Raw genomic sequence first — 18,703 nt, forward strand, 5'->3', positions numbered from 1 at the left:
GAGGTGGAATCTCACTATGTTGCCAAAACTGGTCTGGAATTCCTGGGCCAAGTGGCTACTATTATAGGCATTTGCCATCTTGCTGGGCTCCTGTTGTTTAAAGGCAGAATAGTTTTCTATCATGTATATATACTACTCTAAAAAAAAAAAAATCCATTCATGTGTTGATGAGCACTTTGTTGTTTAACCTTTATAGACAAAGTTGTTTAGATTCCTTGGCTATTGTGAATAATGCTGCAATGAACATGGGAGTACAGACATCCCTATGACATACTGGTTTCAATTCCTTTGGATATATATCCAGATGTGAAATTGTTGGATCTTATGGCAATTCTATTTTTAGATTTTGCAGAATTTCCATACTGTTTTCCAAAATGTCTATACCAATTTTTAATACCACAGCATCCTCACCAACACTTTCTGTCTTTATTCATTTTGATAAAGCCCAAGTATGAGGTGTTATCTCATTGTGGTTTTAGTTTACAATTTTTCTGATTAGAGATATTGATCAGTTTTTTATATATCTGTTGGTGATTTGTATGTCTTCTTTTGCGAAATGTCTCTTAAGGTTCTTTGCTCATATTTAATAGGGTTATTTGATTCCTTGTTATTAAGTAGTTTGAGTGCCTTCTATATTTGGATTGTCAGTCCCTTAGTCAACATCTGATTTGCAAATATTTTCTCCCAATCTTTGAGATATTTCTTCACCTTGTTAATTCTTTCCTTTGCTCTGCAGAAGTTTTAGTTTGATGCAATCCCACTTGTATATTTTTGCTCTCATTGCTTGTGTTTTTGAGGTAATATCCATAAAAGCGCTGCCCTTACTAAGTCATGGATCTTTTCTCCTGTTTTTTTCTAGCATTTTTATAGTTTTGGTTCTTGTGGATAGTCAAGTCTTTAATCTATCTTGAGTTCATTCTTGTAAAAAAAAAATGGTGAGATAAGCATTAATTTTCATTCTTTTGCAGGTGAATATACAGATTTCTCAGCACAACTTATTGAAGAAACTTTCCTTTCCCCATTGTGTCTTCTTGGCACCTTTTTCTAAAATTAATTGACAATAGGTGCATGAGTTTACTTTTAAACTATCTATCCTATTTCATTGGCATATGTGTCTGTTTTTATGCCAGTATTATGTTGTTTTGATTATTATGGCTTTATAAATTTTAAAATCTGGTAGTATGACAACTACACATTTGTTCTTATTGCTCAGGATTGCTCTAGTTGTTTGATTTGGGTTCTTTTGGGATTCCATACAAATTTCAGTATATTTTTTTTCTTTGTAATTTTGTGAAGAATGACATTGACATTTTGATAGGGATGTTATTGAATCTGTAGATCCCTTTTTGTGGGGTGGAAATTTTAACAATATTAATTCTTCCAATCCATGAACACAGATATCTGTCTTACCTCTTAGAACCACTTTTGCTGCATTCCATAAATTTTAGTATGTTATATTTCTGTTTTCATTTGTCTTAAGGATTTTTTAAAAAAATTTCCCTTTAATTTCTCCCATGACTCAATAGTTGTTCTGGAGCCTATTGTTTAATTTCCACTTATTTGTTGATTTTCCTTCATTTTGTTACTGATTTATAGTTTCATACCATTGCAGTTGGTAAAGATACATGAGGTAATTTTGATATTCTTTAATTTGTCAATACTTTTTTAGAGGCCTAACATTGTGATCTATCCTGGAGATAGTTCTGTGAGTTCTTGAGAATAATGTATATCCTTTTGGTGTTGGATGGAATGTTCTGTGTATGTCTGTTAGAAACATTGGTCCTAATGTGTAGTTCAAATCTAATGTTTCTTATTAATTTTCTGTCTAGGTCATCTGTCTATTGTTGAAGATAGGGAATTGAAATCTCCTACTATTATTGTGTTGCAGTTTATGTTTCCCTTTAGATCTCTTAATCTTTGTTTTATATATTTAAATGCTCTAATATTGGATACGTTTATATTTACAATTATTATATTCTTTTGATAACTTGACCTCTTTATCATAATACAATGCTCTTATTTATCTCTTTTTACGATTATTGCCCTAAAGACTATTTTATGTGAGCTATTCATACTTTGGTTTCAATTTGCATGGAATAAATTTTCATCCCTTCTCTTTCAATATGAATATCCTTTCAGGTGAGGTGAGTCTCTTATAAGAAGCATAATATCAGGTTTTGGTTTTTTTATCCATTCATCCAGTCTATGCTTTTTACTTAAAAATTTTATTGTATTTACATCCAAAGTAAATTTATTGATAAATGAAGACTCCCTAGTATCCTTTTGTTAATTGTTTTCTGATTTGTAGATCCTTTGTTCCTTTCCTCTTTTATCTTTACTCTTTTATGGTTTTAAAGCTTTCTCTAGAGATATATTTTGGATCTTTTCTTTTTTTCTTTCATGTATGGATTATAAGCTTTTTTGCTTTATGGTTACTCTGAGGCTTACATAGAACAACTTATAACTGGCTATTTTAAGTTGTTAACATCTTAATTTTGCTCCTGTAGACAAACTTCACATACTCTGGTTTTAATGTTTTTTTCCAAAAATCATGTTGAAAACTAATCCCCGATACAACAATGTTGAGAGATGGGATTTTTATAAGGTAATTAGATTATGAGGGCTCTGTTCTCCTAAATGGATTAATGTTATTACTATAGGAGTGGATGGGATTTTGGTAAAAACAACAAATTCAGCCCATTTTTTTTCTTTCTGTCTCATATGCTCACTTCTGCTTTTTAGCCTTCTGCCATGGAGTGACCTCTACCAGATGCCAGTGTCATAGTCTTGGACTTCCCAGCCTCCAGAACTGTGAGTAATACATTTCTTTTCTTCATAAATTACCCAATTTCAGGTATTCTGCACAAAACAAACTAATATAGAAAATTGGTAGCAAGATTTGAGCTGTCGCTATAACAAGTACCTAAAAATGAGGAAATGGCTTTGGAACTGGGTAATGGCTAGAAAAATTTGGAGGCATGGGTAGAAAAAGCCTTTGTTAATGTGAATGGAGCATTATAGTGATTCTGCTGAGGAATCAGAAGAGAAAAAATCTATAGGGAATGTCTGGAACTTCTTAAAGATCACTTAAGTGGCCATGGCCAGAATGTGGATAGAAATATCAACAGTAAAGACCATTCTGATAATGTCTCAAACATAAATGAGGAACATGGTATTGAAAACTAGAATTAAGGCCATCCTTATTATAAAGTAGTAAAGAACATGGCTGGAATGTGTCCATGCACAAGGGCTTTGTGGAATATAAAACTTAAGAGAGATGAACTAGAGTATTTAGTAAAAGAAATACCTAAGCAGAAAAACATTCAGGATGCTGGGTCATTACTTTCAACTGCATTCAATGAGATTAAAGAGGAAATAAATGATTTAAAGTTGGAATTTATATTAATATTAATAGTTAAAAGAAAAGCAGTATGTAAATATTTGGAAGTTTTACAGCCTTTGAAAGGTAATGAAGCTTGAGGAGTAAATCAAGGGAGTAGTAAAGTGACTGCTAAAAAGATTAATATGGATAGAAGAAAACCAGGTGATATTCATCAAGGCAATGGGAGAAAGACCTCAAAGTCATTTCAGATAACTTCAAGGCTTCCCCTTCCATCACAAACCCAGAGCTCTAGGAGGGCAGAATGGTTTCAGAGGATAGGAATGGGCCTGAGGCATCTTCCATAACCTCACTACCCATTGCCACCTTTAGATTATATTCCAATGTGGCACCACTTAGTTGCCTCAGCTGTGGCTCAAGTGGGCTCAGGTACAGTTTAGGCTATCACTCCAGAGGGCAAAAGCAGTAAGCTTTGGCAGCATCCATGTGGTGTTAGGTCTTCAGACTCACAGAATGCAAGACTATGAGGACATGTCTACCTCCACCTAGATTTTAAAAGATGTTGTGGAGATAAAGCAGAAATCTGCTGCAGGAGAAGAGCCACCACACATATTTCCCACTAGAGCAATGGTTAGTGGAATCATGGAATTGTAGCTTCTGTCAAGACTTCAGAACTGTGGAGTCACCAATGTGCAACTCCATTCTTGGAGAGCTGCAGGCATGAGACTAGAAACCATGAGATCTGCTGGATGGGCTGAAAAGCCATAGGGAAAGTCCTGCCCAAGACTTTGTATTCCTAACCTCCAACCCAGTGCCCCCAGGATACAGGACATGGAATCAATGGAGATTATTCTCCACCTTTAAGACATACTGTCTGTCTATGTTGCATAGTATGTAATGCAGTGGTTATTCACAGTTGTGATCATAGGACACTGCAGCCTTGAACTTCTGGGCTTAAGCATTCCTCCTGACTCAGCCTCCCAAATAGCTATGACTTACAGGCACACAACACTGCCTCAAACAATTGATGAGTGTTTTTATGACCATTATTTTGAATTCTCTACTAGAAAAATCACATTTATCCAATATATTAGGGTTGGTTCCTGTAGATTTATCTTATTTTATTTGAAATATACTTTCCTCTTTCCTCATTTTCTTTGAATATCTGTGTTGGTTTCTGTACATGAGATATGACAACTCCCTTTCCCAGAATTTCCAAATTGCCTTGTGTAGAAGAACCTCATTAATCCATCTGACCAGAAATTTTGATTTGCCTCTCAAATCTTTTTATTTGTCCAGACTGCTGTCTCTGTTTTCAGTAGTCATCTGGAAACTAAGACGTGCCACATTCTGACAGTACACACCATTATCAGTAAAGTAGAAGCCAGATCTTCTAGATGTAGTTTGAATATTCAAGCTGTGGAATGTGTGTCTCAGTCTCTTCCACCCTAATTTTGAAGTTGAATTGGGAGGTTATTCTTCCATTTTATTGGCACTAAACTGGAGAAAGTCTCTGTGGCAAATGTCTGTACTCAATTTCAGGTTGTACCCTCTGATCCTGGGTAGAAAACTTCTGAGAATACATCCATTTTATGTACAACTCTTTGTTTTCTGTGATGTAGGAGAGACAAGAATGCAAAATTCCATCAAATCCCAGAGCTAGTTCATTAAGTATGCAGTCCCTTGGGTGGGAGCTATAAAAGTTGTGGAACTCAGTACATCTATAAACTCCTTCCAGGAAGAAAGATTAACCTAGATTTATCACTGGGGTAAGCTGAAGACAGACTTAGAATGTGTCAAGTTCCTGTTCAAGGTGCCTGAGAGCTACTGTTTGTCAGCCCTATTGGATCCCTCATGCAAGTTAATTAGAGTTCAGGTCATCAATTGGCCACTGGAAGATCATGCAACAAAACCCTTCTGGAAAGAAAATGAAAGCTGCGCATTCAAGCTCCATTCTCCATTTCTCCCAGATGTGTTCCCAGTAAGTGTTTGCACACCTGCTTAAAGCCAACTCTTTGTTCTGTGTTCTAGGAACACTAAAATATACCTAGTCCTTTTCCTTCCAGATCTAGAAAGTTTGGAATGCATTGAATAAATGCTGTAAAATTTGGGCCACTTGATGCCGGGGCAAACTCCTTCTGGGAGGAATTGGTAGATATGGAATTATTCTGAGTTGAGCTAGTAGAAAAGGCTCAGGAAGCACTGAGTTACTTCTCAGGCTGCTGGAGGGCTACTTTTTGACTCTCCATTTAAGTTCTTGATGGAAATTAGTTAGAAGAAAGGCTTTCAAGTAGCTGCTGGCAGAGTGTGCCCCCATAAACCCATTCTGGAGACAAATGAGGAGATTCATTTTTTTAGCCCCTTCTCTGTACTGCTCCCAGAGAATGTAGCCCCTAAAAGTATATGCATGCTTGTTTAAACCACCTCTTTGTTCTATGATCTAGGAGACTTGTACATGCCCAGTCCCCTCTGCTTCCAGGGTTAGGAGGTTTAGGATGCAGACTCATTAGTGGAAGATGCAAAAGTTGGGGTACTTAATGTGTGGACAAACTCTAATATTTACTCTAAGGGAACGCTAACTTATAAAATAATAACATAAAGGGGTACCATGGCTGTAGCCAACACTGACAGCAATGCCATGCTTGGAGATGGGCATGTAGTCAATATTATCTTGATCATATTACTGGACATATAGAAATAATGTCCCTCTAAGAAAATTTTAAATATTATTGTTTGAGAAAAAATAAAACTTGCCTTAAATTTTCCCTTTAGGACTGTTTTTGCTGAATCCCATAGATTTTGATAAATTGTGGCCCATTTGTGGCTTTCTGGTTCAATTTGAGGAGCCTTTTGATTTCCATCTTATTTTCATTATTGACCCAATAATCATTCAACAACAACTTATTTAATTTCCATAACTTTGTGTAGAATTGAGTGTTTCTCTTGGAGTTGATTCCTAGTTTTATTCTATTGTAGTCTGAGAAGATAAATGGTATGATTTCTACTTTTTTGAATTGGTTGAGACACGTTTTGTGGCCTAAAAATGTGATCAATCTTAGAGAATGTTCCATGTGCAGATGAAAAGGATATATATTGAGTAGCTTTTTGTAAAATGTTATGTAAATATCTGTTAGGCCCATTTGTTCTTAAATCCAGCAATTCCTTATTTATTTTCCTCTTGGATGCTTTATCCAGTTATGTCAGTGGGATGTTGAAGTCCCCAGAAATTACAGTGCTGCCATTTATATCTTTGATTTTATCTAGTAGGGTTTACTTTATGAATCTGGGCTCTTCTGTACATAATTATTTAGGATTATTATGTCTTCTTGTTGAATTGCTATCTGTACCATTATATAATGACCGTCTTTGTATTTCTTTACAATTGTTGATTTAAAGTCAATTTTATGGGACATGGGCATAGTTATACCTTATTTCTTTTGGTTTCCAGTTTTATGAAATATTTTTTCCATCCTTTCACCTTGATTCTATATGAGTTCTTGTGGATTACATGTGTTTCCTGGAGGAAAGAGATACTCGGGTTGTATTTTTTGATCCATTCAGCCAATCTGTGTTTCTTGAATGGAGCATTCAAACCGTTCACATTGATTGATAGAACTGATATGTGGAATGCTGTTCTGTTCATCCTGTTGGGTAGTACCTTATTGCTTTGTTTTATCTCTTGTGCTATTATTTGATATGAGCTCTGAGCTTTAGCTTTTGGGTGGTTTTACACTGGAAGGTGTCTATTGTACTGATACATGTATTATGTGGTTCTAAGTATTTCCTTCAGGTCAAGATCTGGTCTTGACAAATTCCCTCAGTGTTTGCTTGTCTGGAAAAGTCTTTATTTCTCCTTTATATATACAATTTTGTGTTTCAGGGTGCAAAATTCTATAGTCTGGCAGTTGTTCTTTTTAAGAAGACTGAAGATGGGGTCCAAATCCCCTCTGGCTTGTAAGATCTCAGTTGAGAAATCTGCAGTTAGCCTGATGGGTTTTCCTTTGTTGTAAGTTATTTGATGTTTTTGCCTCATGGCTTGCATAGTTCTTCCTTTGTGTTGACTTTGGTCAGTCTGATGACTATGTGTCTTGGTGATTGTCTCTTTGCAACAAATCTCCCAGGTGTTTGTTGAGCTTCTTGTATCTAGATGTGTAAATCTCTAGCAAGCCCATGGAAGATCTCCTCAATTATTCCCTAAAATAAGTTTTTCAGACTTGTACATTTTCTTCTTCACCCTCAGGGATGCTTATGATTCTTATATTTGTCCATTTTATGTAGCCCCATATTTTTTGTAGGCTTTGTTCATTCATCTTAATTCTTTTTCTTTATTTTTAACTGACTTATTTAATCTGAAAGAGTTGTCTTCCAGAGAGAGCAGGAAAGAGGAAGTAATAAAGGTTATTCAAATCAGGAAAGAAGAGGTCGAACTGTCACTTTTTGCTGATTATATGATGTCATATCTAGACAACCCCAAAGACTCCACCAAGAGACTCCTGGAATTGATAAATAACTTCAACAAAGTTTCAGATTACAAAATCAGTGTACATAAAGTATCAGTATTCCTATATACTAATAACAGTCAAGCTGAGGGTCAAATAAAAAACTCACTACCATTCACAATAGCCACAAAGAAAATAAAATACTTTGAATACACCTAACCAAGGAAGTGAAAAATCTCTACTAAGAGAACTACAAAACACTGAGAAAAGAAATCACAGACACAAACAAATGTAAAACCTTACCATGCTCATAGATTGGTAGAATCAACATTGTCAGAATGTCCATACTACCCAAAGTGATTTATAGATTCAGTGCAATTCCCATCAAAATATCGATTGGACTGGAGACCATTTTATCTTAAGTGCAGTATCTAAAGAATGGAAAAACAAATATCACCTATACCTACTATTAAATTGGAACTAACTGATGAGCACACATGTGCACAGAGGGAAGTAAAACCCAGTAAACATCAAGTAGGGATGAGGGGGAAGGAGGGGATGGGTACATACCTACCTAACATGTACAATGAACGCTATATGGCTGATGGGCACACTTATTACCCTGACTCAAATGTAACTAAAGCAATCCATATAACAAAATATTTGTATCCCCATAATATTTTGAAATAATAATAATAATAAAAACTAATATATGCTGAGCAGTAGCAGCAAAATAAAAACTTCATTATATTATAATATTATATGTTTTTCAAAAGTAGAGACTCTATTTCCCTTTGTATATATTATTTTTAATTTAGAATAATTAAAGTAGTATAAATATAGAAGTAGGTAAATAAAATTTGGAGAGGAGACAAATGTATTAGTCAATATCACAATATTTTAAACTGTAGACATCTTTATAAAAAAACAAGTCAGCTTTTTCCTTGTTTTAGAACAACCTGAAATGTTTTTTATGTAATGTAACATCATTACTGATGACTTATTTCTTAAGTTAATAGGAATGCACTCTAATGGTAGCTTTAAATTGCTGTCATATATAAATGCTTTTAGCTCTTTACTTTCATGCCATCATGTTTATGCACCTTCAGCAGACTGAGGCACTTTGTGCTTATTTAGTTTCCTTAAGTGGCCCTTAATTAACAAATGGTTTGACATCTCTTCTGTAAAGTGAGATTTAAGCTAATATTTTTAATGAATTTATGCTTTAAAATGGCACTTCACAGAGGAATATTGTAAAGCTGTTATTATTTAATACCATGATTGATGAATCTCTAAATAGACTTTTGAATGTTACCAATGCATATTTTCATGATCAGAAAGAATAGTAATAAGAATATCTGGGAAGCAGAGTAATTGGGATAAAAGAATATGGTGAGATAATTTGATATTGAAAAGAGATCATGTCTTGCTCAAATGGCATTAAAATATTTTCTTCCAATAAATCATTATCAGCTATATTTGTGAGAAAGAGATTCATATAGTAAATAATCACCACTTGGATTCTCCCTTTCTTGCTTGGAGAGAAAGAAACAAACCACTTTATAGAAAAACGTTCTTTAGAGAAGATCACCTTTTTGCCCTGTCAGAGTCCATTGTAGTAGCCAGACCAATCTTTTATCACTCAACAAAAATAGGCTTCAGAAACAAATTAGTTCAGTCTCCTTTAGACAGAGTGACTGTTTATCAGGCATTTCAAGGATTATGTCCTTGAAAATAGCTGATTCTTGGAATTATGGGAACAAAACATCTGGATGGTGGAGTTCAATCACAGATGTTAGGGTCCTGAGTGCATGAGTACTGGAAAGAGATTCATATATAAGGATGTTTTCAGGTATTCCTCCTCCTCTTTTCAGGGTAAAAAAGTGAACAAACAAATAAACAATGACAACTAATTTAAAAGTACACTGTAAAATAATCCATTATCAATGAGGAACTGCTGTGTTCATATGAAATTTTTTTTAGTTAACCTTGTGACCAGGATTAAGAATTATTAGTTTAATTAATTAATAATTTATATTGTCAAAGTTTAGCAGTATATACTTTAACAGAAAACAAATGTTTGTTTAGTTTTCCCTATACTCCTTCTTTACAAAACCATAAAAAAATGTATAAAGTGCTTTACATTTTGAGATAAAGGTTTAAAATGTCAAAAGACTTTATATTAAGTCTTATTATTATCATCATTATCAGGTTTTCAGAGTCTTCTGTATGTGTATCCTTACACATATTCTTGGCCCATCTGAAGCCTAATTGGGTTCACATTATGCTCTACTATAACAAGAAGGGATGAGATTTCTTTCCTTAGTCAAGTAGTTAGAAAGAAAGAATGAGCTTACTTTTTTAACATTGCAAAATTTTTCAGCTAAATGTCTTTTATCATTGACATTAATCATGTTTTTCCCCATATTTTTTCAGACTCATCAAAGACAATGTAGGTTTTGGCATATTTCTCACTAGTGGTGATTTCTATAAAGTCATTTATGTATTTACCTAAACTTTTCTTGCACACATTTGAGTTTTTGATAGAGTGTCCTTGAAGATAGTTTCTTAACTAAATAATGCTAATTTATAATTTTGTGACTTTAACTTAACCATAACACACACACACGTGCACACACACACACACACATATATACCACTTTATTATATATTTTATGTGGGTAACTATAATAAAATAAAACAGCAAAAGCCTTTGCAAAAAACATAGGTCTTTTACTGAAAATTTTACCATTAGACAACATTTCTACAGCAATGGAAATCAGTTCAATGCCCAATTATGGTTCACAAAACTATATTCAAACAGGTGCCCTTAGAATGTACATCCCATATGATCACATGAAAGAGCAGAACTGCCATGTAGCATGCTATACTTATATTTGCAAACCATCTGCCATAGTAGAGTATATGTATCAGGGAATGATATATTTTATTACTCAGAACATAGATATCTAAGGAGTGAACATTTAGTTTCATACATATGTGTAAATTTAATTATAATTCACAGAGAAATATGGGCAGCATAGTTTTGAAACATGGTGATAGAAAGGATTACTTCTAAAACTGGAATTTTAAAAATATTTTGTTATGGGTTTTTGAGTTCTGTCACTTCCTTACTTTTCTGGCACTTTATCCCTAAAGTGAGGACTGCGTTTTAATGCTTAAATGCTTTAAGATTGATTATAATAGAAGTTGTTTATGAATGCCTCTTAAAAAGAGAAAAAATTGTCATAGGTAGTTTGCTTGCTTGATTTTCCTCCCTTGATTTCTTCCTGAATATTCACATAAAAGATAATATAGACTTCACATCTTACATACTAATGAGATTAGCCTTATATGAAATTGGTATTGGTAAAATTTTAAGTTACTCTTTAGTATTCATCATGAAAAAGACACAAATAAACCCAATTTCTGAAACTTTAAGTATGTTTTAAACTACTCCGGAAGATGCAAATTTGCATATTTTAGAAATATTTAATTGTCTTTAAGTCCTCATATTTCTTGAACTCATCTTTAAAGATGAGTTGTATTGGTACCTATGTAGTTTTAAAACTTTTATTGCCTGATCAATAAAGCAAGATGTCAGACTGATTAATTAATTTATTTTATTAAAGAGACTAGATAATTTATCATCATATAGATACAGCCTGAGGCTAAAATTAACAAAGTGATATTTACATCTTCATTATTAGGCATCATGTGGAGAATGCCTTTATCATAAAATGTGTTTCTTCCCTGCATTGATGGTCTCCAAATCATCATCAAAAGGCAGACACCAATTTAGAAAAATTACAAAATCAAATATTTCACTCTAAAGCTATATAATAGTTGTTAATAAGTGTGTATGACTTTCTAGTATTTTGTTTTTTAAATAAGTCTAATAAGATAGAGCCATAAGCTTAATTAAACATGGAGGCATATCATGGATAATAAAAGTCAATTGCAGTTGGAATTTTGGCGGGTCTCACTGTAGACCGGGAAGAGGGGCCAGCGTGGCCAAGATTTTTAACATTACTTATCTCCTGGGCACCAGAGCCTCCTTTGAAGTTTCCTGTCACAAGTGTCCTCTTAACAGCATGGATGGGGAGAAAGATGATCTGTCTTTGCTGACCGCACTGCTGGAGGAGAACGAATCGGCCTTGGGTTCTAATTCAGAAGAGAGTAACTCCTTGAGCCAGGAAGATGGCGAACCTGACACCTTTGATGAGCTTTTTGATGCTGACGGTGACGGCGAGTCCTACACAGAAGAGGCTGATGACGGAGACGTGGAGAAGGCTGACGACCAGAAGAAAAATCTGGCCACTCTCTTTGGAGATACCGGGGACTTAACAGATGACGAAGCTCCTGCATTGCCACTCGCTCCTGCCCCCCGACAAGAGAAAACAAATCAGGAGTTACAAGATGAATTAAGGAAGTTGCAAGAGCAAATGAAGTCCTTGCAAGAACAGCTCAAAGTAGCAACAATTAAACAGGCTGCAAGTCCAGCCCTTCCGTGTAACCCCCTTGATAAGTCTCCACGGCCTCCCCTTAAGGAAAAGAAAGTTCAAAGAATTCAGGAATCAGCATGCTTTTCTGCAGAGCTTGATGTCCCTGTTCAACCAAGAACCAAGCGGGTGGCTCGGATGCCAAAAGCTTCACCTACAGACCCCACAAGTTCATCTTCGAGGATGACAAGTGTACCCTCCCAACCACTGCAAACTATTCCTGGGAACAAACCTAGTGGAGTGACTCGAGATAAGAATGCAGGGGCCCAGGGGAGCTCTGGGGAGACGTCTCAGACGGTGTCTGTGGAAGCCTTCTCCGGCCTGCGGCTCAGGCGGCCTCGAGTATCCTCTACAGAAATGAACAAGAAAATGACTGGCCGAAAACTGATCCGACTGTCTCAGGTCAAGGAAAAGATGCCACGTGAGAAACTAGAAGAAATCGACTGGGTGACATTTGGGGTTATAGTGAAGAAAGTTACTCCACAGAGTATGAACAGTGGGAAAACATTCAGCATCTGGCGACTGAATGATCTTCGTGACCTGACACAGCATGTGTCCTTGTTCTTGTTTGGAGAAGTTCACAAAGAGCTCTGGAAGACAGAACAAGGCACTGTCATCGGGTTGCTCAATGCTAACCCCATGAAGCCCAAGGATGGCTCAGAGGAGGTGTGCTTATCTATTGATCATCCCCAGAAGGTCTTAATTATGGGTGAAGCTCTTGACCTGGGAACCTGTAAAGCTAAGAAGAAGAATGGAGAACCGTGCACACAGATTGTTAACTTGCGCGACTGCGAGTACTGTCAGTATCACGTCCAGGCCCAGTACAGGAAGCTCAGCGCCAGGCGAGCCGACCTGCAGTCCACCTTCTCCGGAGGACGAATTCCAAAGAAGTTCGCCCGCAAAGGCGCCAGCCTAAAAGAACGGCTGTGTCAGGACGGTTTTTACTACGGAGGAGTCTCTTCTTCATCTTATGCAGCCTCAATTGCAGCGGCTGCTGCTCCTAAGAAGAAGATTCAAACCACGCTGACCAATCTGGTTGTCAAGGGTGCAGACTTGGTCATTCAGGAAACAAAACAAAAACTGGGAATACCCCAGAAGAGCTTGTCTTGCTCAGAGGAGTTCAAGGAACTGATGGAGCTGCCAACGTTTGGAGCCAGAAACTTGAAACAACATTTAGCCAAAGCCTCGGTTTCAGGGATCAGAGGAACCCCGAAAGCTGCCATCCAGTCCATCTCGGCATCAGCCCTCTTGAAGCAGCAGAAGCAGCAAATGTTGGAGATGAGGAAAAGGAAATTGGAAGATGCCCAGAGACGGTTTCTCCAAAGTTCCAGTGAAGCCAAGAGCCCGGCTGTGCCATCCTCATCTCGACATCCACCTGCTCAGTCTCCTCGGACAGGGGCTGAGTTCCCCAGGCTGGAAGGAAGCCCAGCCACGTGGACGCCCAGGCTTGGGCGTGGCATCTCAGAAGGGGATGATGTTCTCTTTTTCGATGAGTCACCACCAACAAGACCAAAACTGAGTGCTTTAGCCGAAGCCAAAAAGTTAGCTGCTATCACCAAATTAAGGGCAAAAGGCCAGATTCTTACAAAAACAAACCCGAATAATATTAAAAAGAAGCAAAAGGACTCCCCAGACGTCCTGCAAGTGAAGGAGCGTGTTGAAAAGAACACCGCGTTTTCTCCCCAAGCTGAGGATGAACTGGAGCCTGCCAGGAAAAAAAGGAGAGAGCAGCTTGCCTACCTGGAATCTGAGGAATTTCAGAAAATTCTAAAAGCAAAATCCAAGCACACAGGCATCCTAAAAGAGGCCGAGGCTGAGCTGCAGGAACGCTATTTTCAGCCACTGGTGAAAAAAGAACAAATGGAAGAAAAGATGAGAAGCATCAGAGAAGTGAAGTGTCGGGTCGTGACATGCAAGACGTGTGCCTACACCCATCTCAAGCCTCTGGAGACCTGCGTCAGCGAGCAGCACGACTTACACTGGCAGGACGGCGTGAAGAGGTTTTTCAAGTGTCCCTGCGCGAACAGAAGCATCTCCCTGGACAGACTCCCCAACAAGCACTGCAGTAACTGTGGCCTCTACAAATGGGAGCGGGACGGGATGCTAAAGGAAAAGACTGGACCAAAGATAGGAGGAGAAACTTTGTTACCAAGAGGAGAAGAACACGCCAAATTTCTGAATAGCCTTAAATAGCCCTAACATCACACATTTTCCCACGACCTTCTCTTCTCCCTGTGGTTCTGGAAAAGCCAGGAACTGGCTCTGCGTCGCCCATGTTCCCGACCGACACCGTCAAAAACAAATGCTCGTTAAGCCCACAAGCCATGTCTGCTTACTTTGCTCCGTTGTGTGGGTTTGACACCATATTTAACGTGGACATTAATGGAATGTGGAAAACCAACATATTGCTGTCTTTCCTGTTCTACATTACTGCATTCACACAAATTTTTTACCCAGAAACTGGAAGGTAAACCAAGAGGTTTGTTTCTGTATCTCTTGGTTGTAGAGCATACACTCCTTTTTCTCAATGAAGTTCTATTGTTTATATGGACAGCAGTGTTTATATGGATAAAAACAGAGGCAAAAACATTCATTGAACTTAACTCTCACCCGAGGTAAGTTACCTAATTTCTGGGCTTTGGTTTCCTTATCTGGATGAAGAAGATTGGACTAAATGAACTTGAAACATGTTTTTCCATACTCATATTCTACAAATAATGTAACTTCTGTCCATCTAAATAATTATGATCATTGCCTTAATGTAATTTTGGTAAACTGATATTTCAAGCTAGGTTCCTTCTTTCTGTTCTATTGTTACCTCTGTTTTGCTCTTTGAGAGTGATCAAGTTGCCAAACCACTTTGCACGGAGAACCCAGTTGATCTGAATGTTATAATCTTCACAGGAGATTTTTTTAGTTTGCTGTGCCTTTTTCTGTTTAGAGGAAACGGCTTTTTAGAGAAAATCACCGTTCTTTTGGGTTTTGTTAAAATAAAATATAGTTTCCCTTTCCAAACAAAAAAAAAAAAAAAAAAAAGTCAATTGCAAAATATTACTTCTGAAGTCTTGCAGAAAAAAAGTCACAAAAAATCTGGTTTTCCAGCCCTGAGATTAGATTTTAGCTTTTTATAAATTAACATGTTAGCTTATTAGTATCATAGATGTTGAGAGAAGGAAAAAAACCTCCTAATTTTCAGAGAAAAAATAGTAAATTTTCACAGTATGGAAAGCAACAGGTAAATCAGCATGTTTGTGTCAGTCCCAGAAGGATGGGTCTGACATCAATATGGGTCCATAAACACTGCATCTGCACTGAGTTTGTATTGCAGCTGAGGGGTACAGAGCTTTGGGAATTCGTCACTCTTATAGCAAGCAGGAAACAAGCTTGCCATTTGGCCCAGAGGGAGATGTTATTCCTTAAGGTTGCTCACTGGAAATCCAGAAATGAGAAATGTACCAGGTAGACTTCTCTGGGCCTTGCATTCTAGGCACATCGAGTAAGATGTGCAGGAGCATGAAAGATCTATGAAGAAATGTCTCATTTTGGTCAACAACAAAACACATATATGATGGTGATCCCATAAAATTATAATACTGTATTTTTACTGTACCTTTTCTATGTTGAGATATGTTTAGATACTCATATACTTACCATTGTGTTATAAGGGTCTACAATATTTAGTACAGTAACATGCAGTACAGGTTTGCAACAGGAGCAATAAGCTGTACCATATCCCTAGGTGTGTAGTAGTCTATCCCATCTAAGTTTCTGTAAGTACACTATATGATGTGCACAGGACAAAATCACCTAAGGATACATTTCTCATAACATATTTCCTTCATTATGTGATGCATAGCTATATATATTATGTAGATATACATAAATATATATTATATATATGGTTGTTTCAAGAAATTGATCACATATATTTACTAATAATTTTAGTTTAATCCATGTGGAAAGAGATTTTCCTCAATAGATAATGTAAAACTAATTTATTATCACATATTCACTTATTTATGCACAACAGTGGGGCTAACAAAAAGGAATGAAGTTTGTTTCCTCATTCAGGTAGTTGGTGAGAAAGAGGGCTTACTTTTTAACATTGCAAATTTTTAGAGCTAAATCATTGTTATCATTGACATTAATTATGTTGTTCTCTATTTTTTTTTCTGAATAATCTTTTAGGATTGCTTTTAGAGTCAGATATAGGCTACATACATGCATATGAATGCACACACGCATAAAAGGCACTTCTTTTTGTCAGCATACATTATTTTTAATTAGACAACCTATATGCCTGATAAACTGCATTATTTGCCAGTTATGTCTTGGAATTTCTCCAAAGGAAAAAAAAGTCCCAAGAAAAATTATTATTTTATGCCACTACTGAAATGTGTTTTGAACACAATTTAGAAGTTGGGCTCCAAATATATTGGGAGAAGGCATCATTAACCAAAGAGTATAGACTTCAATGTGTCTTTAGGTACAAGGTGAGACAAGAACATGTATAGAATATCTAATGTTTTAAAAGTAGATTCATACTATACTTAAACAGTATAAAGATTAAAAAATCAAAGTGACATTTTAATGATGCAAATTAAGTAGCTGGTATGCAAATTATTTCAAAACAGAAAATTAAGCTGGATATAGTCAAACCTCTGGTCAGTTCTAACCCAAAATTACGCTTTTAACTCATGGAATTTTAGACCTGGAAGGACTTATGAAAACACATTTTAATTTCACATATTGTTAGAAGGATAAACTAAAGAAGTTAAATGGCTTATTTATGGCAAAATAGTAAATTAAAAGCAAAACTAGAAAGTGTTTTTTTCATTTTCCTATCTGGGACTTTACCTGGGCATGAAATTTTGTTGATTTGTAAAAATGTACCAAAATTTCAACTAGAAGGAATAGGTAAAATACTAACTTAAGAAGATTAAATTTATTGAAATTGTACTACTAATTACAATATTGACAATTATTCATTGAGAACTTGTTATATGCTAAACAGTAATCTAAACAATTTATATATGAAATCTTATTTAATCTGCACAAGATAAACATATATATACATGTGCTTTTTATTAGCACAGTTTTCAAATGAATAATGGGGAACCAAGTGGATTTAATTTATTTTACCAAAGCAATAAATGATGGAACCACAATTTTATGCTAGTAGGGTGATTTCAGAGCAAGTATTCTCAGCCATTAACTGGCATGCATTAATGCACAACCTAAGACATAGACAAAATGTTAGAAAATTAATTTTACACTTGCTATGCATGTCGTGTCTGATTAATCTTAACACAAAAGGAAAAGGTGGACAGAAATTGTTTCCTACAAGTTGTTTCCTTTTGGCAAAACTACTCCTGCACACTGCAACTGTTCCTAGAACTGGTAGACATGAATTAGGAGTGACTATAGGCAAATATTGCAGTAGATCCAAAATAATGTACCCAAAATATATCATTTATCTTTGAGAGTCTCTAGGAAATTATCAGGAATTATAATGTGAAGGTAAGTAGAAGATCAGAAAATTAGGATTATACAATAGGATGACTTGGGTCCTACATAGCCTAGATGATTACAAGTGGCTTCATCCAGTGTCTAAGGAGAATATTATGTGTTCCTGTCAGTGAATATACAGTTTCTTTCTACCATGTTCATTAAACTAATTTTTCATCTCTAGATAAGCTCTTGTGCCTACATTCCCAATTTCTAACTATTTTTATTGTTCATAGAGCAGAGGCATGATGAAATGCTATTGAGAAGTGATGAATCATTTCTAATGAGCAGGTCAAATGTGTCTTTGGACTTTTTCCCACATCTGCTGCCTGGCTCTTCCCTTTGGCCTCCATCAGTAACTCCCTTGTGTATATCATTTTGGAAAACATAAGTCTGGTTGACTAAATCATATCAAAGACATAATATGTTTGCAACGTGGCCTTATGCTGACTTATGGTGCTGGCTTGGGAAAACCACTTACCCTCTTTCTTTGAGTTGTATAAAAAGGGATAAAAACTTTAGTTATTGAGTGTAATGATTAGTTAATGCCTCTCGAGCACTAAAGAAATTCTAAAATGTACCGGATGATGGAGGAATAGAAATTTGTGGATGTAGCAGTTCAATTCTCCGCTAACATTTTAGGCAATAAATACAATATTACAGATCTCATTTCTTTCCAGTATTTGGTATTCTCAGTAGATAATGCTTTACTTACATGAAAGCTATTAAGAGTATGTTATGCATTTACACTTCGTCAATAGTTTTATTGGAAGATTCTTTAAACTGTATTTGCATTTGGGGTATACTACAAATTTTGATTTTGCTATAAAGTTATATAGGGTAATCTTTGTAGAAAAATGTTTAAGGAGAAAAGATATCAAAAATTAGAACTACTATGAGATTGACGACTGTAT

General features: G+C 36.0%; 1 protein-coding gene and 1 long non-coding RNA gene across 2 annotated transcripts in view; both read left to right on the forward strand.

Annotated features, from left to right (window-relative positions):
- The window catches only part of LOC142872301 (uncharacterized), a 100,462-nt gene extending 97,654 nt beyond the window's left edge, over nt 1-2,808 (forward strand). Inside the window, exon 3 of the long non-coding RNA XR_012920506.1 lies at nt 2,743-2,808. This is a non-coding gene — a long non-coding RNA (uncharacterized LOC142872301). The remainder of the gene's footprint in view (nt 1-2,742) is intronic.
- An 8,942-nt stretch (nt 2,809-11,750) lies between these two features.
- LOC105877948 (protein MCM10 homolog) lies at nt 11,751-15,282 on the forward strand. Its single transcript, XM_076005765.1, has one exon. The coding sequence runs from the start codon at nt 11,874-11,876 to the stop codon at nt 14,472-14,474; it is 2,601 nt and encodes an 866-aa protein (XP_075861880.1). The 5' UTR covers nt 11,751-11,873; the 3' UTR covers nt 14,475-15,282.
- The last annotated feature ends 3,421 nt before the right edge of the window (nt 15,283-18,703 follow it).

Source organism: Microcebus murinus, chromosome 8, assembly GCF_040939455.1.
Source record: "Microcebus murinus isolate Inina chromosome 8, M.murinus_Inina_mat1.0, whole genome shotgun sequence".
Classification (NCBI taxonomy): Eukaryota; Metazoa; Chordata; class Mammalia; order Primates; family Cheirogaleidae; genus Microcebus; species Microcebus murinus.

Coding starts and splice junctions, on each gene's coding strand:
- LOC105877948 (XM_076005765.1), top strand. CDS start 11,874: ATGGATGGGGAGAAAGATGATCTGTCTTTGCTGACCGCACTGCTGGAG.